Source organism: Pangasianodon hypophthalmus, chromosome 26 (assembly GCF_027358585.1).
Source record: "Pangasianodon hypophthalmus isolate fPanHyp1 chromosome 26, fPanHyp1.pri, whole genome shotgun sequence".
NCBI classification, from domain to species: Eukaryota; Metazoa; Chordata; class Actinopteri; order Siluriformes; family Pangasiidae; genus Pangasianodon; species Pangasianodon hypophthalmus.
The window spans coordinates 8585634-8611312 of record NC_069735.1 but is presented as its reverse complement, the minus strand read 5'-3'; the positions used below and the strand labels follow the sequence as shown (position 1 = coordinate 8611312).

Genomic DNA, 25679 nt, shown 5'->3' with positions numbered 1-25679 from the left:
GCCCACTCGCAGTGTTATTTTGGTTTGTGCCTGCCTGCAATATTTTCTAATGAATTTAGCTGGTACTATTTTCCAAAATGTAGACAAACTAGTAGCCTAATATAAAAAAAAAACATGACCCTGACCAGGCAGTTATAAAGCACCGCCGCATGTTCAGGTTCATGAACACAGTCTTTATTTGAGTTTCATATCTGATCACTCGCTCTCAACCACATGAAAGTAATTAAACTTTCCTACACGAAACTTCCCGGTCATGTATCTTGTTTTTTGTTGTCCATGTCCACGAGATCTCAGTGCAGATGCACAGGTCTAAAGGACTAAAGGAGTCAATCTCCTATTCAGATCTGTATTTGTATCTGTTTACATCACATTATCTGTTCAATGTATTTGCATTCGGTTACATCACTAACATAAAATAAAAGCTAATCGACAATGGGAACCTGCTAGTTATTGTCAAGTTGCAGTTTTGAAGGTCCTGAACCATAAGTCTCTTGTGATAAAAGTGTCTGCTATAATTTTACAGTCTAATGTCTAATGTAATTTTACAGCTCATGTGGGAAACATAACACGGATGTTGCCCTCTACTGGACGAAAAAGTCAATAAATCCCATTCACCATTACAATTAATCTGCCAGCACGTGTGTGAACCTGACAGCCAAAATTCATGTTTTGAATTGAAGAAAATTTCAGATTACATGTCAACTCTGTGTGCAATGCTAAACGATCTGAACACCGTGGTCAAACATTCAAAATTTTCAAAACAGTCAAAAAAAAAAAAAAAACAAAAAAGGTTGACGACCAAAACAAAATGTGCAAAAAAAAAAAAAAAAAAAAAAAAAAAAAAAAAAGCCTATGCATTTATTTCCCTGCCATCAGTCCATGGAGCTAGTCAAAAGTGATCAAACAAAACCACTTCAAACTGTCTTATTTATAGCCATAAATTAATCATTAATACTTATGTATTCAAATGAAACTGTTGTTGCCATTCCATAATGTTAGCTCCTTATACAGACCTTGCAATTTTATGTAACTAGATCTTCACAAATTTTAGTTGCATATTCCGGATGTATACAGAAAACCTAGACAATCCAAAACCCTTCAAGCCTCCAGACTGAGATCAGTGTGAGGTTTAAGGTCGATTCTGGTTGCATGTACCTCTCCATTTGTTTCTGGTGTTTCTCCTCTCTGGCTTGGGCCTTCATCTGCTGCACCTCGATGGTATCTGGTTTTCTCCTCCTCATATAAAGCTCGTGGTTCCCCATGCACAGAGCAAGGATCCGTTTATTGATCCGCAACCGTGGCGCGTAGAACACGAAATCCTGTGATTAAACAGACGGAATTGATTCACCAGTGCCAGATGTGTTTAGGCAGCAAGACAGAGACTCTGTACACTCAGCTACACATAGCTATTAAAAATAATTATTTTAATATGTTAAATTATTTAAATGTTAAAATTATTTAAAATGTTGCATTTATAAATTTAGGATGACTCTCTAATTTTTATTACCCAATTGTTTATCATGCTTTCCATTTTTCATTTTAAGCCTACAGTATTTCAAATGTATAAATCTTTAAATCAGAATACAACTGCTTGCTTAGTCCCTTCAACTGAGTGGATCTTTTAAATGCTATTTAAGAATGCTTAAATAAATATAATCAAATGCCTATTTATCAGTATAGCATGCAACCAGAATAGGTATTTAATGCACTTCTCATTGATAAGCATTAAAAAAAAGCTATATTAATAATGTAGTTATGTAATCAACAAAGCTCACAGAGGTAAACTGTGCAAACTGTTGATAAGAATGGCACTCATTAAATTTACATTTATTTCACAGAATCCTTAACCTGGTAAATCTCCCCAGACTTTTTAAATCTCAGATCACTGAGAGAGCAAGAACTTGTTAGCTGCCAGTAACCTTGACTCAACTGTACTTCCAACCAATAAATAAATACACAATGTGTGGATTAAAATTTCATATGTATCGTCAATCAACCTGTTAAGCGCTATGAACAACTTTGCAGTCGATTTGTTTAATTGATGAAGCCACAGTCATAATCACAAAAATCTATTTCGATATGAAGCCCTCCCTAACCCTGTTTAGCAAAGCTTTGTGAATGTACACACAAATGTTCTTGTAAAATTTATTTACATAAATACCGATAGTCCACTTTTGAGAAGACTTACTGGTGCTTTCTTATCGATGGGCTTGATGACAAATTTCTTGTCGTTGAAAGAGATGTTACGGATTTCACTCCAAGGAAAGCCAATCTTTGGTGTGAGCCTGAAAAGATGAAAAAACACACGTGAGGAAATGCTAGTCAAATTTCATTTAATTAAGAAATAGCACCAACTAACCCCTAAAGCAGGACGTGCCAGCAGAGGGCATCAGAGTGAAGCATGTTCAGGTTGAAGCTTAACACAGTGATCAGCTTTGGTCTGTAATTATCTAGTAATCTCATGAGCAACTTACAGTAAAGAGCATGGGGGGTGGGTATTTCTTCATCTCACTTCTAAAAAAAACGCTCTTAAGGAACACAGGTGCATGACTGGTAAATACTCAAGGCTTTGCTCACCCACATTTCATTTACTTTAATAGTCATTTCAATATCATTCTGCAGTCTTTCATATTAAAAAATAACCACCAGCGCTTAACTTGGTGCTGATCTCATTATTTTCCAGGAAATAGGATATGACCCTTACTCTACACATGACACATGCACATCATGTTCCTGATCAACACATCTGTTCATCATCAAAGCCAAAAAAATACAGTGCATTTTGCTGACACACCTCCCAACACGGATCTCTCTAAAATCCTCAAATCTCCTTACAGTGTTACAGTGACTCACAGTAACTACGCTGCTTTTAAAATGAAAGCTTAATATTTTGCCAGAGATTACAATCTTGACTGACAAAGTGGAAATCTTGTCAAACTAAACCATGGAGGAAGAATTAAAGAATTACTTTGTGCCTGAGATTGTTTACAAAGAACATTATACCCACTCACTTGTTCCACACATGAGAATAATGGACACTCATTAATGGACAGTCTGCCCTTTTCTGCAATTCTGCTCACTGACTGATCCAGCACTTCTCTGTTTCAACCAACAGAGGACACGATGAAAAACACACCTCAACCATGGCAACCTCAAAAGCACCACTGGGAATAGTAAAATCAAAACCTGAAAGGTTGGTTGTTACTGAAACTTTTATGGTTTACCACTGTTGCCAGAAGTGTGGGATGGCAACTGGTCTATTTTTAATACTATCCATGGAAGTCCCTCTAGTATTTATTTGAATAGACTTTAAATGTATATGCTTTATATATACACATATAATTGTATAAAATAAACACAGCTTACAATATTTCAATCTTTTTCCTTTTCAGTACTTTTTTCCTCAAAAATGCATGTGCCATAATTATTGGCAGATTTTGGCACATGTTTTGCGACTTCGTCAGGTGTCATTAGAACTACAACTGGCATTGTGCGTTTTGATCAGATCCATGTTTGAACAGCATAATATTTTTAATATTTTTGGGCCATTTTTCTGATTTCCTTACCAAGACATGGCAACCCTAAATGTGACCTTACTAAGCAGAATGAAACATAAATGAAATGAGATTTAATGAAAATATATACATGGATTACCTTCACTTGTACACATAGGAAGAATAAACATGTTGAAATACATATGTAATTATTTTGAAAATGCTATTGATTTTGTTTCTTGATTTTCAACATTTATTTCTTTTTTAAAGGGGTCAGCACCTGCTTCATATAATAATCCTATGGAGTTGACCGTGTTTTCAAAAACACCCTGAGATTCTTTTGGGAGTCTCTCAATTGCGTTTTGGAACAGCGTTTTTTTTTGTTTGTTTGTTTTTTTACATGAAAAAATGCTCTGACCAGTGGTTGTCATCAGAAAAAGACTTTGTTTAGCTACCAAGCCATGTTAGATACTAATTCAGTACATGAATATGTAAGTTAGCTAGGTTAGCAATTTCTTTCGTTGTAAAATAGGCTACATTAGTTATATCTTTTCCCTATCTGCTTTTGCCATTGTTAACATCCACAAAAATTACTCACCAACAACAAAAAAAGTTTATACTTCAATTATTCTTTGCTGAGCCTTAACTTATCGATGGCTTGCAACTTGCTTAGCCAAGTCAATGTTTGTAACTACCATCCCGAGCTGACAGTACAGAGAAATATCCAATCAGCTGTTTGATTAGCTTTGCTATCACACAAACGTTCATCCAAACACTCACTGTTGATTGGCAGGTCATTCCTGTTGCCAGCTTACCCTTCCATTCGAGATCAAGCCACGTCTCACTGTTGTTTTTACGTTCATTCTGATATGTCGCCTAAATCCTTTTTACGTTCATTCGGCTTAAGGCGCTTCGCAAAAACACACAGGCGATACGCCTAAGCTTTTCTATGGTAGGGAAAACCCTGTTACAGTAAAACTACGGAAAGAGTGTGGTTGGTGCATGACTCACTTGTCTTCATGTTCGTAAATGTTGAGACCCAGAGCATCCACTCCCAGCCACAGCTCTGTTCCCTTCTTATTCTTGATCTCAAAGTAGTTGACGCCGTACATCTCTAGATCCTGAGCAATTTTCAGATACTCCATCATGGAGTCCTCTCTGAAAGTACAACCACAAGCACACCATCAACACACAACCAACAAACATGCTGGCATGTGAAACAAAACCAGATACACTGTTGTTAGCTATTATGTGTATGTAGTGGCTGAAAACAGTAATTACCTGAGCATGCCTCTATGCTCCTCATGCCAAGTCTGTATCCTTTCCTCCCACTGTTCTTTAGTCAGCTTGTGTTGCTCTAGAACTCTGAAAAGCACAACACATGTTTAACATTTAAAACTGATTGCACATTCGGTGAAACCAGTGATTAATGAACACAGTATGTCCTGAATCAGAAATGATTTAATCACGGATTATAAATATTTATCATCTGACACTCCTGTACACTACTCCTGTTAGATAATTCTAGTAACACAGAAATAAAAAGTAGAAAGCTTCAGCTGTGAGTGAAATGAGCCATAAACTGTAGCTTCAAACAAGTTTGGACTGTACTGCAAATTCTGGACCAACAACTGCTAAGAGTTTCATTTCAGCACAGATTTAGTCTTTCCTTTGACTCAGAGTACCACACAAGGTAATTCTGTGAGCAACTCAAATGCTTGCCTGGACCAGGGACATTTAATTATAGCCCTCATGACACATGCGGCTGAGTTTTGACACTGCCTACTGAAGCAGAAGTTTGGGTTCGCCTCAGTTCACATCTGAGGTCCATACCTCACTAATAATGAGGGCATAAACTCATCACAATGTCATTACTGTCTCATTTGAGTGTTGTACACTGAATATAAATTAATATAAAGGTAAACTATTGCATCAGTAACCTATGTTATTTAAATTCAATACATGGAATGGGATAAAAATAAGTCTCAGGAGAGGGAAATATTCATATCAAGCCATTAGTGTACAATTAATTCTGTACGAACAATAAGTAATGCTCTTCACCTCTGGGGTAGAAGCCTGTCATTGGCGAGATAGCCAGGCTTGTGGATGTCCTTGTTGTAGTCGGCATATTTGGCCTGGACTGAGTAGGATGCCAGAAGCACTGCGGTCTCCGGGGGACAATAATTCTCATCGTTCAAAATGGACTCCTTCACCTGAGAAAAGAAAGCAAATGGAGTTCAGGGAACAGACTCTGCATTGCACCAGTTTACTGCTGAACTTGAAGTTTTGATCTTAAAAGGTGCATGGATTCAGGATTAGCTTGCTAAATACATCTACACTGCGCAGTACACAGTCACTCATTTTAAGTAAATCCACCATAAAGGTGCACTTTGTAGGTATACAGTTACTAAACCGTAGCTACACAGTTTATCAGCCTTTCCCCAACATGTCAATCAATCAAAAGGCCAAAAGACCACTGATGACCAGAAATTTTTTGGCTGGTTCCCAGTACAGAAATGGCACTAAAATCGTATTAGCATGGCGTGTGTACAGTAATGGCATGAGAATATCAGAGTGTATCAGACTCCACAGTGTTTTTTTCTGAAACACTGTGTATTCTTACTGTTTACTTTAGACAGACCTACCTTAGATGTACAGTTAGAAACTATAGCTCATGCTTGATATTTTAGTTGTTGGGCTGTTATCTTTGCAGTAACATTTAAAGGCACCAGCAACACACACCATGATGCTGCTAAAATGTTAGTGTCATTACTGTGCTGAGAATATTAATGGTGGTCCCTAGGGTGGTCAGCTCTGTATAGCAACAGATGGGCTACAGACAGCAGCTACATATATACGAAGTGGAAATAGTATTGCATATAGTATTATCTTACAAAATACCCAAGGAATTTAGGTACAAGGTTGCTGGACCCAATAGTCAATCCAAATCAGTTGACAATACTCAACAGAAGTGCTTTTCTGATTTTATAAATGGTAAACCTATTAGATACTGCCAAATTGGCCAAGTTATTTGTTAAAATAAAATGAAATTAAACTAAAAATCTAAATAACAATAACAACCCTTCACTGCAAATCATCCGGTTACCTGAAGAAAGAAAAGGCGCTGTGTGATCTCCTGGATCAGCTCTTCAGAAACATCCTCGGGGAAGAACTTTGCTCTGAACTTGAACTGCAGAGGGTTCTCCTTCTTCACATCCTGCTGAGTCACCTGCAGAACAAAGGCAGCCAGGTTACAAATTACACAATAACCAACCAAATTCCCCTGAATTCTACTGCAGTTCTAAAATAGGACCTGAGCGAATGATGAATGAACCCAACCAAATTCTTCATCATTATTTAACCTTCTGTCCACTATATCCTGAATTATAACCACAACTTGCCTGAATATTCCAAATCCTCCTTCATACTGTCGTAACAGTGCGATGCTGTAATGTGGACTGCGATCATTTCAATCAAATCATCTACCATTAAACACTCATTTTCTTTTTCCTTCTTTCTCTCTCTTACACACACATAGCCACACACGCAGGCTCAGAGGAACACATGATACTCATGAGAATGCTGAGTTGAGCTTCACTTAACGAAAGCGTGTGCCAATACACACACACATACACTTTTCCATCTGAAGTGTTCTGCTCGAAGGCTTCTTTTTACAGCTTGGCACCACAGAGCAGGAAGCCCGTTAAACTGCACATCTGAGGCTCAGACTAACCGCAAGCTAATAGGAGCTGGAGCTATGGAGCTGGCAGTGGCTTTGGAAAGGAGGGGGTAAAAGCCTTACCTTCTTATTGAGCTTCAGCCACGTGGTATAACCCTTACTGTCCGTGTACTGCAACCCGAAAAACCAGACCTCACGCAGCCCCACAGTCTTCACCACCTAGAGACAGAGTACAGTAATTTAAAATTTAAAATAATGTGTTTATCATACAAATTACACAAAAGTTAATATCCTCCATGCCTGGAACAAAAAAAGTAAAATTTATATTATAATTATTATTATTTACATTTGAATAGAAGTCCAAATTGTTAAAAAAAAATAAAATAAAATGTGTATATTGTGCAACAAGATTAATGGAAGAAATAAGACAAATTCAATAAAAGCAAGAAGTCAAAACCTTGCCACAAGCCCTTTGCTTTCTTGCAGAGTTGTACAGATCTATGAGAAAAATGGGGTATGCAACTAAAATAATGCCCAGAAAATACACGAGGAGGCAGTTACAAAGGCATACAGTGGTTACAAGATAGTAGAGAATATTTATAGCACATGTTCCTAAAGGGAGTTGATACTTAATAAATGGAAGATCATCTGTGAAGCTGAAAAAGAACAAATCCATTTTTGTCTTAAGGGGGTTCAAACTTTTGCACTCAGCTGTAGGCAAAAGAGATTCAAGTTGCCACTGTTATGGTACACTGGATCTTCATTACTGGCATTATCACAAACCAGCATTAAGCAAATGAGCACTGCTTCTACAGACTGAATTTGAATGTGCAGTCCAATTGACTGCGGCATTACACATCCGCCCACAAATCCTGCCAGATACCTCTTAACATTAGATCACTTCAAAAGGGTGGGCAATAAGGCAAACTATCATGTTGTAAAAACAAATATCCCAATATCAAGGAGATGGAATTATAAGGTCCTATCTGTCTTAAATATGTTATTTACATCCCATTAAATGTAATCTCAGTGACTTTGACTGGAATGATTGCTGGTGCCAGACAGGCTGATATGAGTATTTCAGAAACCACTGATCTGAGATTTTCATATACAACAGTCTCTAGAGTTTCACAGAATGGTGCAAAAAACAAACAAACAAAAAAAAAAAAACATCCCATGAGCAAGAGTTCTGTGGGTGGGACTGCCATGCTGGTGAGAGAGGTCAGAGAAGAACGGTCAAACTAGTCTGAGCTGACCAAAGTCTATAGTAACTCAAATAACCATTTTTTCAACCATGCTGAGGAGAAAAGTATTTCAAAACACACATCACACAATTTGCGATAAAGATAGGCTGCAACGGCAGAAGACCATTTGGGGTTCCAGTCCTGTCAGCCAAAGAATAGTCTCCAATCTTCAGCTGTCCAGTTCCGGTAAGCCTGATCCCACTGTAGCCTCATATGCCTGTTCTTAGTGGACAGGAGTGGAACCCAAAGGGATGTTCTGCTGTTGTAGCACATCCACCTCAAGGTTTCATCATGTTGTGTGTTCTGAGATGCTCTTCTGCTCACCATGGTTGTAAAGAGTGGTTATATGAGCCTACCTGTCAGCTTGAAAAAATCTGGCTATTCTCCTCTGACCTCAGTTGAAGCTTGACCTGTATCTGCATGACTGTACTGCGCTGCTGCCACATGGTTTAACTGCATGAATGAGCAGACATACAGGTCCTAAGGAAGTGGCCACTGAGTTTATGAGTGTGTACATTTTATCTATATATAAACAAACACACTACTAATGTCCATTTGGCACCGTAAGAGTTTTTATGAATTCCACAATAGTGAACCAATTTGCAGCTGTAGGAAGTTGAAGGGTTTCACACATTTCTTTATGCGGTTGATGAATCTGCAAATGGCTGTAGTTCTATTGCTGCATGGCTGATATGGGTACTGTACAACCCAGAACACACCCAAGCTGAAAGTGTGCAATGAGAGGAAGTGTGAAGGTGAAGCCCCTGTTACAAAAGAAAAGAAATGAAGAGGGGGGGAAGAAGAAAAAAAAAAAAAAAAAAAAAAAAAAAAAAAAAAAAAAAAAAAAAAAGCACAACCACAAGCATATACACAGAACTTCACTTCTACCACTGTTTCAAAAACAGTCTGCAAGAGGATAGAGGGTAAGAGACTGGAAGCCTAATGAAGACAAGTTTCTACTTTTAAAAGATGACAGACAGGTTTTAACAGACACGTACACTTGATCTTGATATGTGACCAAAGTCTATTTCTGGTCTTGTGTATCATTAAGCAAACTTCATTAACATGACATCCACACTGCTTCTTCCAAAATGGAGAACACCAGATTAAAATTTTAAAACTACAAATTGTAGGACACAAGCAAACCTTCATCCCTCCCTATTAATCATTTCCAGATACACATTAATCTCTTTAGCACTCATTACTGGCAATGTGGTTGAGCATCTGAAATTGGCATAAGGGGCTTTAAATAGCGATGACCTGCACTTTATGCCACTCAGTGCCATCTTGAGTATCACACAACCTGCCTGTAAAAATCCCCATGGAAAGAATATGTCCTCCAAAAAGCATGCCAAAGTGCGCATCCAGTTTCCCATCATTGCATACAACATGACAACAGCAAAGGTCTGAAAGTTTGACCTCTACCGCGAGGGCTGTTCTGCTGTTGGGGCATTTCTGCAGACTTTCTTGGTCATCATAAAGGCCTGATTTTTGACCAAGGTTCTTGACTCTCACAAAGACAGCTGATCTGAAAGGAGCCAGGACTCAATTAAAATTCTTGTGAGGTTCTAAAGGTCATAAAACTGCCATTGAGCAACTAGTCAGTCGAACAATTGATTTTTCAATCCAAGTGGCCTTGGAGTCAATAGAAATGGAGCATAATGCACTGAGAGTCAGTGAAGTAAATAGATTTGAAAACACTTTGAAAGGCTAGAAGCTGTCCTTGGTCTGATCCTGGACTAGTTTTCTTTAAGGGGGGCAAAGTGCAAAGTTCATCACAGGACAAAATGGGAAACTGTTATCTTAGGGAACACCGTTTAACCCTTGAAAAAGTTCAAAAGCCAAAGCATCTCAGAGTGTTGAATAAATATTTTAGACTTTTGCATTAATATTGCAGAAAGTGTACATGGGCTAGCGCCTCAGTGGGGGTCTATCATGACCACCAAAGAGCTGTCATGTTATATTACATCAGTGCAACAGTATGAAATAAAGCATACTGTAACTTAAGCCGACCCTGGACTCGATTTTAACAGGTTCTTGCAAACTGAAAGTAACCATGTTCAACAAAGCAGAACAGATCCAGAAATTATAATTTATAGCATCTTTTGGCACTGTCCTTACATGAGATGACATCAGCAACCCAGTCTCCTAGTAATGGTTTGGGTCACAGACTACAGTAATATGTACTTAGAGAGCTGAAGTCTACCAGGGTAGTTGATTCTTCCCAGAAGGAAAAGGGAAAAAAGTCTTTGGGAACTGTACAAACCCTGCTAAATGAAAGAAAAATAATTCTAGGTTTCCATGCTCTATAATTCAATACAATCCAATTTCAACTGATCCACTCGATTCCACAGAAGCCTGGTTTCTATTGTTAACCCAATCATAGCACAGCAACTCCAGAACTCAATATATACAGAGAAATTAAAGAAAAAACAGTGGCTGTTATACTGTGGGTGCATTTTGCTGGCATGGTTTGGGTCAAATACGAATCACTACAAAGATATACTGACTGATGGCCTGTATGACCAAGCCACCATCCACAGAGTGCAGACCACTCCCAAAACATGATCTCAGTGACCTTTGCATGGTTGTTGGCTGGTTTGAGTATTTCAGAAACTGCTGATCTCCTGGAATTTTCATCCCTAACAGTCCCTAGAGTTTACACAGAACTGTGTGAAAAACAAAAAACACAGAGTTACCAGCAGTTCTGAGTTTAGAGATGCCTTGTTGAGAGAGGTTAGAGGAGAATGGCCAGACTTGTTCAAACTAACAAGAAGGCTATGGTAACACAAATAACCACTCTTTACAACCATGGTGAGAAGAAAAGCATCCCAACATGCACCACACTGCGAACCTTCAGGTGAAACCATCAGGTTCAACTCTTGTCATTCAAGAACAGGAATCTGAGGCTACAGTGGGAACAGGCTCACTGAAACTATACAGATGAAAACAGAAGAAACATTCCCAGGTTTTTTCTAATCCAAGCAGGCATACAGGTGTTCCTATTACAGTGGCCGGCGAGTGTATATATTTGCTTGCTGTGTGTAAACACAGGATCCTATGTTTTCTTTCTCTTCATTCTTCGTCAATGTGTCAATACAACCAGCTTACACTCACCATCTGGTGCATCCTCATCTTGTTCCATATTCAAACAATTAGCCAGCTGTGCAACCATTATGTATGCATTGTTCATCATCATTAAGAAATGACAGCTGTTTAATTTGGGGATCAACAATAACAGCTTGGATATAAATATTGTGCTGCCACATATTTAACATTTAACGGTTCTAATGTTGCATTATTTAATTTATTTTCTACAGGACAAATAGAATTTTGTTATGGATTTGAGTGTTTGCTTTTCTTGGTGAAGCAGGAATCTGAAACTAATGCTGAAACAAAGCCACTGCTGCTTTAACAGACACTCCAATACAGAATGTGTAAAAAAATTTACCAAGTAGAAAATTTCTTGAATGAGCATGGGGTGCATTTGCTTCTCCTTAATTGTCCATGCCTTATTGGAAATCTTAAACGATGAACCTTGTAGTGTTATTGTAGCGAACTAGGACCTGTTTGATAGCTGCACTGTTACACAACTGAAATATGCAAGTCTATGCATTACAGTCTGAACACACATTGGACAATTTTACTTTCCAATTTCTTAAGATCATCTTTTACAAGCATGTTTTCAACCCTACACAACCATTAGCCAAAATTTTCTTCTTGGTTTATGGTTTAATTAAACAGAGGTGTTTTTTGCTGGATTGTTTTATTTACTCCATTTGGTTTTTAATTGGTATTTAATGCATTACACACAGAGTGCTGATCTCAAAGATTTATCCAGTACAAAAGCTTTGATCGTGGAATTATGGAATTAGTCAGAGATGTTCAAATTAATACTGGCACTGACTATTCATAAATGACAAACAGATATTAACTTGATAATTACTATACATGAATAATGCTAGTTTTTTTGTAAGCAAGGCAGAAGCAGCTGATAGTAAATAACCTAATGTAATGAGAATTGTATCTGAGAAGTCTAAAAGCAAAGGAGAAAATTTCCATTTTAATTTTATTTTATTCTCATATATAAATAAGATGCGGTTCACTCAAAGTGATCTTTCTGATTCTTGATAGCAAATACTTACATGCATTGGTAATTAATAAAAGAAATGTAGACACATTTCAGTTTACTTGAAGCCTTTTAGTAGAAAGTTATGTAAAGAAACATTTCCACTATTCAAATGACTCTTTTTTGAATGCTCCAGAGAGGGCTCATTAGGTTGGCTCACTTAGAATGAGCCCCTGTTTCTCAGGAAGGCAAATACCCCCATGAACCTATTCAGCCAGTTTAGTGTTCAAGTTACTGCCTATTTCCAAAAAGATGTAGATGTTACTAGTTTCATTTAACTAATTGAATTCGGGTGAAGTAGTTCAATGCAGGATAAACAGTTCCTACTGGGGCAGTTTTAGCCAAACCAGACCCTGCATGCAAGTTCTGTACCTACCTGGTCAAAGAGTTGTTTGCCTGTGGTATTGGGCTGGATGGCAAACTCCAGCTCAGCATCCATCGTAGTCACCCGTACATTGATCTGAAAAACAAAGACCAACCAGCTTTATTACGAGCATGCATATATAATCATCTTAAATCATGATGTTTTCTGACTACTGGCATCATTGTACATGCCATTTTGCATGTTTGACCCTCGACTGACTATAAATTCCATAACAATGGCAAACATGTAGAGTTACAGCTATGAAACTTCTTCCTGTCCATAAAATAATGTTCACTTTATAGTCAGTTAAACACAGTCGTGTTGGTGAGGACTCTGGAGCATTCCTTCACCCTTCCTCCCAAGTGACATAGTTCCTGTTTCTAATGACTATGGATTGATTAAATGTTTGGCCAAGAATAACTAAAATGTGCACTGTCAGTGTTCAGCTGAATGAGCAACAATGCCAAATATTTTTGATCAATTAGGTCTGTGTGTGTGTGCTTGTTGCTCCAGTGCACAAGACCACCATATTACAGAACACCACCATGATCAACAGGCCATGAAATTACAACAGAACCACACTGTGTGTGCATATCCACTTCGGCAAAGTCTTCTTTATCTCAGATTTAAGCTGCAGTGCTGGTTGCTGTCATGTCATCCATCACAGTGCAAAAAGGGCATGATGCTGTTCTCAGGTGGAGAGTTTAAGGACGGCGCAGGCGAACATTCAAAATGGAGTCTGTCCTCACTTACAGCTTGCTAGAAATATTAAGCTACCTCTAAAGCTCTAAAGCAATTCGACACTGAATTGCAGAAAGTAAAACAAATAAAATTTGTTGTAAATGCAAGCTGCTAAACCTGTTGTGATACACAAAATGTTTTAAACTATACATTAGAGCTAGGTGTGAGCGATATAACAAAAATACATCACGGTACACGACAAGACATTTCTGCAATACACAATTTGTATCACAGTGAATATATAGGGTTTGCTTAAAATTGGTCAGCAATTATTGATTAATAAGATGTGATAAGATGTTATAAAAAATATATATTAAAATAAGATGTTATAAAAATTCTAATAATCAATTAAGAAAAGTGTTCACTCGACTGTCAAGAGATCGCAGGTTTGAATCACGATAAAGCCACAGACGTCCGTGGCCAAGAGTCTAGGGAGCAAAAGTGACCATGCTCACTGGGTGGGAGGGACAGGGTACTCTCTCCCCTGTCAATCACAGCAACATTAACCAATTGTGGGTGTCTGTGAGCTCATGTGAGCTCATCGCGGAAGAGGGCGGACAGAACTGTCCTCCAAGTGCTTTACGCTGTGACACAGCATCAGCAGCAGTTCAGAAAGATGCAGCTGGCTGGCTTCACATGTCTCAGAGTAACCACGTGTTAGCCTTCACCCTCCTCGGTTGGTAGCTGTTGTACGATAGCGGAGAGCAGGCTGGTGGCTGGGAATTGGCAGGTGAGCAAATTGGGGAGAAAAATAGGAGAAAAAGCATTTCAGTACAAAATTTTAACATCAATTGAATTCCAACTTAGAGTTTGCACCTGCTGTTTTAGAAAAATGTCAGAAAAACAGATCACGACATCTGTGACATCTCAGAAAAGTGTTATGATGTAATTTAAGATTATTGATGTTATCGTCACACTGGTCAGCCCTATTTAGCGCCAACTCCGTGTTCTCTGTGCTTGGTTGATTTTGGTGATCTTTCCCGGCAGTTTTTTGGTTTTTGGTTCATTTATGCGTAGTGTGAAACCAAAACAAACGAACCAAAAGCATCAATGTCACCATTCTTCGGACTCGGCGAACAGACTAAGAGTGAAGTTCCTCTGGAGACCTCGTAAAAAGAAAAGTTTTCAAAAAATATAGAGGTTTTCAAGCAAAACTCCTTTAGCAAACAAGAAATATTAACAATTGAAAGAAGCCTTGACAAATCCGTATAAAATCTTGCCAAGCTCTTTTCATGTATATAGACTCATTTCACTTAGCAAATATTTTTTGACTAATAAAAAAAAAAAAAAAAAAAAGAAACAAACAAACATACATACTCCTGTATTTGCAATCTGGGGTTCAGTATTCAAGTATTTCCTGAAATTCAGCTTTAGCCATAAACAGAATGTTCACTTCAGTGCATCTCTTCTGAACGACCTACTGCTTATTTGGCAATTATTTGTGGCCCTGGTTTTCATTTTCCTACAAGCAATTTTCTCAATAAAGCTGAGCCAGATGCTCAGACAGTCACATTTTGCGAAACGTGTTCCCTGCCTCCAAAATTGCAAACAGAAAATGTGCAGAAAACAAGCGCATGATCACTTCATCTTTTTGGAGCGTGTGAACAAAAGCTGAGAGACTGCTGTCAAAATAACCCCAAAAGTGCTTTTCAGTGGCCTAATTCTATCAGTCCTGGACATGGACAAGACTGTTTCACGTGTACAGACAAAAAAAAAAAAAAGAAGAAAAAAAAAAAAGAAAGAAAAAGAAAGAAAAAAAAAAACAGACAGAACTGGACCACTTATTTCTGTGATGGCACAGTGGGGGAGCATCTCCATGTGCCATCAACACAGAGATGTCCGGCTCACGCTCCTATTTGTTCTGGATGTCAAGAAGAGTGTGTCGGCGTGAGTGTGTTGCACGTGGCATGTCTGTGTGTGCGCGCGCATACAAGTGTGAGCAAAACAGAAAAAAGAAAACACTGTTAAGGGTCACAATGGGTGTCTAGCTGAGAGAAAACCCCTACGCATACATTTTTCTGCTCTCTCAGCACTCTGAAAGGGTAAGCGTGTTCGGCTTCTCTGCGAAGCCAGCGCTGCTTTCCCAGCCTGCACTTTTGCTGAGGCGTAGCGGATGATGGAGCTCTGTGATTGGCTGTTGCTGGCCCTTTGCGACCTGCGCTGTAGCCTAATGGAGGAGGGACGACCTAGAGGGCACTCTTTATCCCTGCGTGTGTGCATGCGTGTCTCATGCGTCACTGTCTGGTGCTGAATTACAGGCTGTTCGCATGTGCATGGGGTAGCTACCTCTACTTATCACTCTCCCTCTCACGCGTGCACACACTCTCGCTCACTCTCCACACACACAAGCACATGCACACGCACACACATGCGAAAGGTGATCCAGGGAGCCGTCCTGTTGGGATTGAGTTACCTTGGTCTCTCGTATCCATGTGCCAGGCCTTCCTTTCTCCTCTGTTTTACTCACTGCCTCATGAAAGTTCCAGCCTTGCCATATTCAGTCAAGCACACATACACACACACACACACGTCTTGCCTCTTCTCCATCACACTCCAGAAACTCTGTAGCTCTCTCTCTACTTACCAAATGAAATGTTTTTTGCCAGGATAGTGGCATTCCTACTTCCACTACACCCTTACTATTGGAAAATATGGTGCATTACCATTTATTCCTCTATTATTATTATTATTATTATTATTATTATTATTATTTGACCACTAAATATCTAGAACATGCACAGAGCTCCTTCCTCCTGTATTCATCAGCACAAATAAAACTGAATTTACAAAGGCTCTGTGCTAGAGCTCTATATTATCCAATATTGTAGCCTATAATGGTGAACTGATTAATCATGAATTTGTGATCTTGGTTAGAATATGGCGCCATGTTCTTGTAGACCTTCACAATCTTTTATCACATGCAAGTAGATAAAATGCAGCTCCATTGTGAAATAAGAGATTTGATCGCTGACCTTCAAACTTCCTCCAGTGTAGGAGTTGAAATGTGAATAATGCTCACACCATGAGCACACTGCTAATACAGAATAGAGCTGCATGATTCTTGATGAAATAGGAATCAATTTTTTGGCTTAGAATTTCCCACTAATGATTCTTTGAACATTTTTTGAGAACTCTTAAGCTCCGCTCTGCTCTCCCCTCCCCCCCCCGGGAGGGTGAAGGTTACCTGAGGTTTTACCGTGAAGACACGTGAAGCCAGCCAGCCACATCTTTTCAAACTAACCCTCTTGAATAAAAGTGCTATCTACCCTCTTCCACATACATGAGCTGCCAATTCACTATTGTCACTGTGATAATGAGCGAGAGAGAGAGCGAGAGAGAGAGAGAGAGAGAGAGAGAGAGAGCCATCCCTCTCAGCCAGTTTTCCTCCCTCGGCCCCGAGCAGCTGAGAATTCGTCAAAGATTCAAACTTGTGATCTCTCAGCAATAGGGCAAATGCTTTTCTGTTGCGCCACTTGAAAGCCTCTTTAGCAATTCGGAAGTCAGAGGAAGAGAAAACGCCATTAATGCTCAGTAAGTTTTTAATACATCCCAAAAAACACAAGTCAGACTCTTTTTTTTAAAGAAATTTTTATCTTGGTGTGCAGGTATGCTGAGAATATGTACACTGAATTCTTACATGTACAATGTCTAAATAGCTGTACTTCATAAACTGTGTGTGTATTACTACACCATTTATGCTTGCACGAGTGGGATAAACTCAGCAGAAACACTAGACTCAATCACAATCACATGACAATCATCAGCTAAAATTTCATAATGGTGACAGACCTGTGACTGATTAGACACACTCACACTGGCACAGTTTAGCCAAGCTGAACTCTCTGAACAGGCGTGTATGTGTGTGTGTGTGTGTGTGTGTGTGCGCGCGCTGCTGCTGCTGAATAGAGCTGAATAATTGACAGCAGGAAGGAGAGAAGTGCTCTCGGCCTTAAACACACACACACCCCGATACACATGCCTTCTAGAGCACACATTTCAGCTGCAGTTACATAATGAGGAAGGTCATGAGTGTCAGCGAGAGGGCTGCATTTAAAAATAACCACTAAGGATGATCAAACAGAGCCGTTTCTCAATATAGTGCTACAGAAGTACAAAACTAATGTGTAATCATTTTAATCATTTTTATAAACACAGTATTTGACCTTATAGTCGAATATACGCCATTTCTCAGTTCGCTCAGTTTCATAACTCAGGAAGTGTTTATCGCTCAGAAATGCACATCAGAAGATGCACATCACCAAAATCAAAGAATTTTTACCTCCAAATACTACCACAGCTTCACTGTGCAATGTTCAACATTCAATAAATGCATAATAAAGAATTTTCCCCCACATGCGTGGGCTGGATCTTATTTCCGTGTTTTGTGAGTTAGCGTGAGTGAGTGTACTGCTGTCACAAGCATCACAATCTCATAAAAACATCTGGAGAAAACAGAGGTTTGTTAATTTACCTTTATATAAAAAAAAAAAAAAAAAAAAAAAAAACACTATCTTTCACAAAAATTTCCACCAGATTTACAAAAGTTTCCGTAATGTTGATTTTCGTACTCATGTGATCACGTTCAAAGCACAGCTGATTTACATGTAGCTCCGCCCACAAAATTCCATAAAAGGTATAGAGAGCTGAAAATGACAAAAGGACAACTAAATGGTAAAAGAGTGCCTCCTAAATATTCCAATAATGCAGTTCAGCCACTAAAGAGCGTCGGCTACCACAGACACACACCAGTCCTTCCTCATTTTATATAATGCATTTTTTGTCCTTTTATGCAAATATAATTTGCTTTAATTTATAGGCTTCTTTTGGTTGTTTTCTTTCATGTTATTAATATGAAATAATTGAGCTGCACATAATTACCTTATACATGACACTACACAAACTCAAGGGCTCTCATGAGATATGAAAACTCCTGAAGTAGCTAGATGTTCAAGAAGTTCATGCCAATTAGCCATGAGCAAAAAAAAGGACAAGGAACTTCTTGTTTGCCATCCGAGAACTTTGGCAATCAGCATGAAACTAAGGGGATATCTGATAAAAAGTATTTATAAAAATGGTGATCTGTAAGTATTTATATATCACATAATGATATTAATGTGTAGCCTCGAATGTCCTGAAAACAATAAAAGTATGTATGAATTTCTGTAGTGACTGTAATAAAGAAATAAAGGAAGTGAAAATGCCTTAGGGTTCTAAAGGTTAACAACTTCTCAGTGTATTTATTTATTTATTTGCAATAACTGCTATTAATTTAAAATATAAGCACATGTTCGTGCGCTGAGAGAACACGGAACATTTTGGAACATTTATAAACGTAAACAAATTATATATCATTTTTCAGAAGAAGTGATGCTGTCAGACAAGTTGACCAAGACGGTCGGCAATAACCTCCAGCTACCACACCCTCCTCAATCAGTACAGAGCAGCTGACACTCCCAACACACACACACACACACACACACACACACACACGGAAGGCATAAAGGCAGAGAAGTGATGAGGGAAGAGCTTAATTGTCATTTCCGGGCCACTAGCTCCGAATGGCAGTCCCTTTGTGTCAGGAGTGGAGCAGGCGTCCAGCAATCAGCCGTGAAATGGCTGGCCTTTTGTATAGTCGCGAGTGTGCGCACACAGCCTTGCAGGTCTTGAGCCAAAACACACTCGAAGCCAAACATCTTCCAGCCAGAGCAAACGAACAGCAAACGAACACTGTGCTTGTCCTGATCCGCTAATTCAGATTACACAACTGCAGAGCGCAGGCTTAGCTCTGACAAGATTTCATAACTACAAAGTTGTTGCAGGTCACAACAGGTAAAAATAGTTCTGATCATCCTAGCAATCACCTTGCTAACCTAATACATTATTTACACATCAGTTTAAAAATATCAACACCAGTCATTCGTCCTTTATCAATAATAATCTATTTAATTTCACTAATAATTGATTTATTGCATCAAAACAAACTATCCAAACTAGAAGACTCAGGTACACAACATTAATACCTAAATATTCAGTATGTCTGTTAAATTATGTTTCCATATGTCAGACGGTTCATCTTCACATCAGAGCCTTTACTGGCAGCCATGTTTGTGTGTGGGTGTGTGTTTTGACATCAGCATATTAGTCAAGGAGTGGTGTTAGTGTATATATACACAGCACTTCCTCTCCCGCGGTTTCTCTCCTCACTTAGCCACACCCTCTTAATTAAATGTGTTGCTGTCTTGTTTGTAAGCCGTTTATATGAGATTTGCCAAGGTGAAGTGTCAGATGGGGGGTGGGGGGGTTGTACTGATTAACCACTCTTAGACATGGTAGCGAAAAATAAACCCTGCTTATGACAGCGACTGTCCAGGAGACACTAACACTCCAACAAACACTGCAGACGACAACAATTCGAGCTAAAACCTGAGAAACCACACACACAAGACCTAAACAAGCATACGCCTTTCCGCTTTCGAATTGACATGTTCACTGCTATCAGAGATATGTTTAAATTATACATCAAAATGTGGTGAAACATCAGGTATTATGAGAGATGGGATCCAGTGACGAATTTGGTGTCAACCACATGAATCCATGGACCCGACCTACCTTGTGGCGGTGGTGGAATGGTGTGGGGAGTGCTGTTTTGGCACATATTGGGCCCCTCATTGTTTGAATGCCACAGCCTATCTGAGTACTGTTAACCAAGCCCATCCCTTCATGGCCACAATATATGGCCCATCTTGTAATGGCTACTTCTAGCACGATAATGCGTCTTCTGCACTTGAATCCAACAGAGCACATTTGGGATGTGGTAGAACAGGATATTCGTAGCATGAACGTGTAGAAATGTGATGCACATTATGTGATGTCACCATGAATCTCCAAGGATAGTGTCCAACACCTTATGGAATCCATGCTACAAAGAATTAAGGCTGTTCTGAGGGCAAATGAGGTCCTACCCAGTATTAGTATGGTCTTCACAGCAGCATACAGTATAAACTATATAGTACAGTAATAAATACTGTGGAGGCATAACATTTCTTTAAAATTCACTGTTATACTGGTGAAGCAAACAGTAGAGAACAAACACATACAAACACTAAATTCCTGCTATAACTCCCCCTCCTCACTCCACTCTACTTTCATTCCTTCCACACAGGATGTTGACCCAGACCTCCCATCTGACACTGGCCTTTTACACTCCACTCGACGAAGTGCAAACAAAAACAGGCACACGCAATGCCACATGCAAACCCTCTCTCCCTGTGAGGTCTATCAGGTCATAAATACCCCCTGAGGGCGAAGACGGCATCGCTGAGCGCCTTCTGCTCGTCCTGCAGCCCTCTCATTCCCCCACAGTACTTACAGAGAGCAGGTTTTACAGAGCAATGAAGTGTGAATAAGTCACATTTAAAGTCAGTCAAATGAAGAAAGAAACTGCCCGTGCAAATGGAAAAGGAATTTTAAAATCTGCCCAAGTTTAGTCGAAAATCAATCGAGTTTGTAGAGAGAAAACGTTAATAATAAGAAAAAAAATCTAATAATAATGTATAAGTTTTTAGTTGGGACAAGTATAGGTTAGAGAAGGGGTTATTTTAAAACCCCTCAGTCAATATCAATTCACAAAATATTATAATTCCCTCTCCTTTTTCCTCACTCCTGAAGTTAGTAGGAACGAAAAAAATGCAGCTTGTTAAGAAGAAACACATCTTCCCATGGTGGAAAACTTCTAAAAACAACTTTATCTCTGACTTTTCAAGGGCTGACAATGGAGACTCCTTCCAAACATTAAACTCTTTCTAACCAGAATCAGAATCAAGAATTTATCAAATGGTGGTATAATTTAAGTTAGTGTTAACTATTGCGTTATCCATTTATGCAGCTGTTTAAATTTATAATTTTTTTTTTTTTTCAAATTAGTTTTTAGTCATTTTTAGCTACAATTAAAAAAAATACATATTTGTTTTTGCTGAGTTTTTGCCATTTTTAAAAAGCCTTTAGATGTCACGGAACTTCCGAAAGCAGTTTACTATTCCTTGTTAGTATTTGCATTTGTATTTGTATTTGAATGCTTTGCGCAAGTGTGTGCCTGCTTTACAGTTCCTACTAATAATCCTGCATGACCTTTCCAGAAAATTCACATAAACAAAGACAGAGGAAGAAAGAAGCTAATCAATACAATGTTTAAAAGCTAATCATCACAGCTGTTCTTTCTGCGCTTGTACTGCAGTGACTTCAGCCCTAATTGGAAACACACCACTCGAGAATAACCTTCATCTTACACTGTTCATCTGTGCCTGTTCACCAAACCATAAATCAAACTCCGACATGCAGCACAAACTTAAAGAGAACAGTTGTATAACTGAACATCAGATGACAGAGGGCATGTTGCAGTTTGCTGTCTTTTCCTGAGAACACAAATGAATGGAGCTACAATGTGGATAGATAGCAGACTGGTGTTTAGTTTGGCTGTGGTTGTGGACTGAGACGAGACAACGGCTGCCGTGTTAGAGGGCAGACCAGTTTTGAAGTTTCTCTGTGAGTATGTGTGAGGTAGGGCTTTACTCCTGAATGCAGTTTGGCAAGGCAGGTAACAAAAAAAAAAAAAAAAAAAAAGTCACCCATACACCAAGTAAAAAAACAGGACCAAGCAGGGGCATGTGGGTGGAGCTAAAAACAATGCTGACCACTGATTGGGCATACGCAACAGTCTCAGAATAGTCACAAGTTGTAACTCAGTTCAGACAAATGCCATTTAAAAATAAACAAAACAAAAAACCTAGCCATTTAGGATTTGGGCTATTTACTGTAGATGGTCAGTGCATGAAGTGCTGCATAAAGCTGTGGTAGAACATGTACCTGTGCACTGCATTCCCAGTAGAAAACTATCTGAGATTTAGCCACAGAATGGGAATGACTCATACTAAAGTACTGGACACCTGACCTTGTATGCACTCACTCACTCACTCATTACTGCAGGCCAACAAGCTGCCTCATACCCAAACAACAAAAGATAGGGCCATGCTCATTTTAATGTAAAACAGGCTATATCCTGTTCCCTCCACTCCTCCCCTGACACTATTCTCCCCAATTTGGTCACCTGCCAATTCCCAGCCACCAGCCAGCTCTCCCTTATCACACGACAGCTACCAACCAGAGAGAGTGAAGTCCAACACATGCTTCCTCCAAGACACATGATGCCAGCCAACCACAACTTTTTGAACTGCGGCTCATGCTTCACATGGAGGAAAGTGCTATCTGCTCTCTTCCACATACATGAGCTCCCATACATGGGTAGAGTAGGTAGGGTAGAGAGTGTGAAATTAAATGAAATGGCCATCAGGCAGATCTGATTAATAGCCTAACAGTCTGTGGAATATAACTATTTATGAATATAGTAGACCTGGCCCAGATGCTCATTAGCTTTGTTCTAAATTTCAAGGACCAGTGAACATTCAATGGGAGAGGTGCTGTGATGCTGATGCTGCAGGACTTCCTGATACACTGCTCAGTGAAGACATCCTCGATAGCAGGAAAACATGATGTAATGGGCAGCTCTCAACACTTGCTGTAGTGCTTTCCTGTCTGAAATAGAGCAGTTTTTGTACCAGATAGTGATGCTACAGATGAGGATACTCTCCATGGCTGTGTGTATGCTGGCTTGTGCGCATGCAGGAAGTAGAGGAACTGTTGTGCCTCATTCACTAATGGCAAAGTGTTGAGAGACTATTTGATGATGATGATGATGTGCACTCATAGGAACCTGAAGTTTCTCATTGTTTTTATTGTTGCGCCGTATAGAGGGCTATAAGATACTCGGGTCTTTGGGAAGTTTTTTTTTTTACATGCATACTGAGCTGTAGACAATAAGCAGCATTTTATCACAAGTGTCCTTCTTGTTCACATAGGATAGGGCTAAGTGGATGTCTGAGGATATGATGTCTGTGGTGGAGTGGTTTAGCTGGTGTACACACTGATGAGGGTCAAGGGTGAGTCTGTGCCCATGACGGCTGACAGGAGTGGAACCTGATGTGGCGATCTGCTGTTGTAGCCCATCCACCTCAAGGTTTGATGTGCTGGGCTTTCCGAGGTCCTTTTCTGCTCACCACGATTGTAAAGGGAGACTATTGAGTTACTATAGACTTCCTGTCCGCTCAGACCAGTCTGGTCATTCTCTTCTGATCTCTCATCAACAAGGTGTTTCAGCTTACAGACCCTGCACACACAGGATGTTTTTGTTTTTCACACCACTGACCTGTATCTGCATGATCTTATGCATTGTGCTGCTGCCACATGATTGGCTGATTGGATAACTTCATAAATGAGCAGGTGTAGAGGGGATCTGTTAAAGTGACCGGTAAGTGTACAGTCCTTTGCCTCAGTCTTGCCAGATGAGCAACGAAACCATGTTTCAGTTACAATTAAACCGCAACACTCATTCATCTAATACTGTGCAATCAATCTGAGTGAGTCACTTTTATTTTCCAGTGAGCAAGCATTTGTCAGAAACACTGACAGAATTATGGGCACCAACGCACTTACCCTGTTCACTGTGTTGCAATCTCTTGCAGCTGTATGTTTAAGTGTTGGCAATCCTGAGGTGCATTAGTGAATGAATTTAGCAACGTAAGCAATTGATTTCCTCATCCTACATAAGGCTGCATCATAAATGCGCTTTGTGGTGCTATTACATTCATCCCATTTCATTCATGCCATTTACACTTACCCTTTTAACCCTGTCCTTAGTGCTGGTTCAATGTTACAATAAATTATTTTAAAACACAAACATATTGCTGTGAATTTAAGAGACAAACTTAAATCAGATGTGAGAGTACACTAATGAACAGTGTAAAATAATACTAGCTGTACAAGGTTTATCTCTGGCTTGGAGAACATTTTATCAATCAAAGTCATATCCTTCAGCGAACATAGAGCACAAACATATCGTTACAGACGATGATTACGCACAAGGTGACTGATATGTATTTATTGCTTTAAACTGTTCAAATGGACATTTTGTTAGTATTTGCACTGGCAGTGAAACACCTATTTAATTCATTGCAACTGCAAATGGTGTCTTCTTCCTACCACAAATTCATGACTGTAACCATAACTTTAAAACCCTTACTGAAAAGCATCAGTGATACTGGGAACAAATAAACCATAAAGCCCTCAGTGAAAAGAGCAACATGCACAACTACTTAAAACTTAAAAGATATGTCTCATGTCTCACCTATTACTGTGAAAAAAGTTTTGGCTTTCCCTTATCACTGTAGTAATCATCAAGCACCCCAGGTTATCAATCAGACAATAAAGCAATCAGCACTACCTCAGAGTTATCAGTAGCAGTCAATATTAGCTCAAAATGTTTATCTTTATGGCCATTTATCTCTGTTATATAGCCACCCGGGAATTGTTAGCTCAGGCTGTCAGCGTGAGTAAATGTCACCTAATGCCAAAGTCAATGAACTACACTCGGCGTTCGTTTTTTTTCTTCCCGGGATCTGTTAATGCTTGCTCCCCTTTACTTAAATCAAATATCCACAACCTCCATAAGAGGCTAAAAATAACACTCCAGCCCAGATTTGTCCTCATGTGACTGCGACCAGCAAGTGCAAGCCCCACAAAGGAATCTGAAATGTGAGAACACCTTTTGGTGTGGTAACAGTTGAGTCAGGACCAAATGTGCTTAAATCATCAGAATGTTTAGATGAGTGTGTATGTGGTTGTAGTAGGTACAGGAAATGCTACCGTGACTCCCTTTAGGGTTTGAAAGGAAGCTAAATCTTAAAGTTTTACATATCTCCATATAATAAAATGATCATCTCTGTAATGTTCAAAAATGGCTGCCATATACTACAGATCTAAAGTCATTTATAACGCAAATCATATAAACTACATGGAGTACATGAACAAGACATAAAGAGATTAAAATGCTGTTTAAAAAAAAGGATGGAAAGTTTCTGTCTACGCAATCCATCGTTGGTTTTGATCATTCCAACATCTGGGTTCAATTACCAATAAG

The 25679-nt window shown here is 39.2% G+C and overlaps 1 protein-coding gene across 2 annotated transcripts in view; it reads right to left on the bottom strand.

The window, feature by feature from the left end:
* The window catches only part of LOC113537665 (radixin), a 41808-nt gene that overhangs the window by 7392 nt on the left and 8737 nt on the right, over positions 1–25679 (bottom strand). Inside the window, exons 3-10 of one of the 2 annotated variants that reach the window (XM_026932282.3) lie at positions 12923–13006; positions 7297–7392; positions 6601–6723; positions 5556–5707; positions 4776–4859; positions 4506–4652; positions 2189–2285; positions 1156–1319 (exon numbers count right to left, since the gene is read on the bottom strand). In XM_026932282.3, the coding sequence (XP_026788083.1) occupies positions 1156–1319; positions 2189–2285; positions 4506–4652; positions 4776–4859; positions 5556–5707; positions 6601–6723; positions 7297–7392; positions 12923–13006 (947 nt within the window). Of the gene's footprint in view, positions 1–1155; positions 1320–2188; positions 2286–4505; positions 4653–4775; positions 4860–5555; positions 5708–6600; positions 6724–7296; positions 7393–12922; positions 13007–25679 lie in introns of those variants that run through there. The other variant, XM_026932283.3, reaches the window with a different exon arrangement.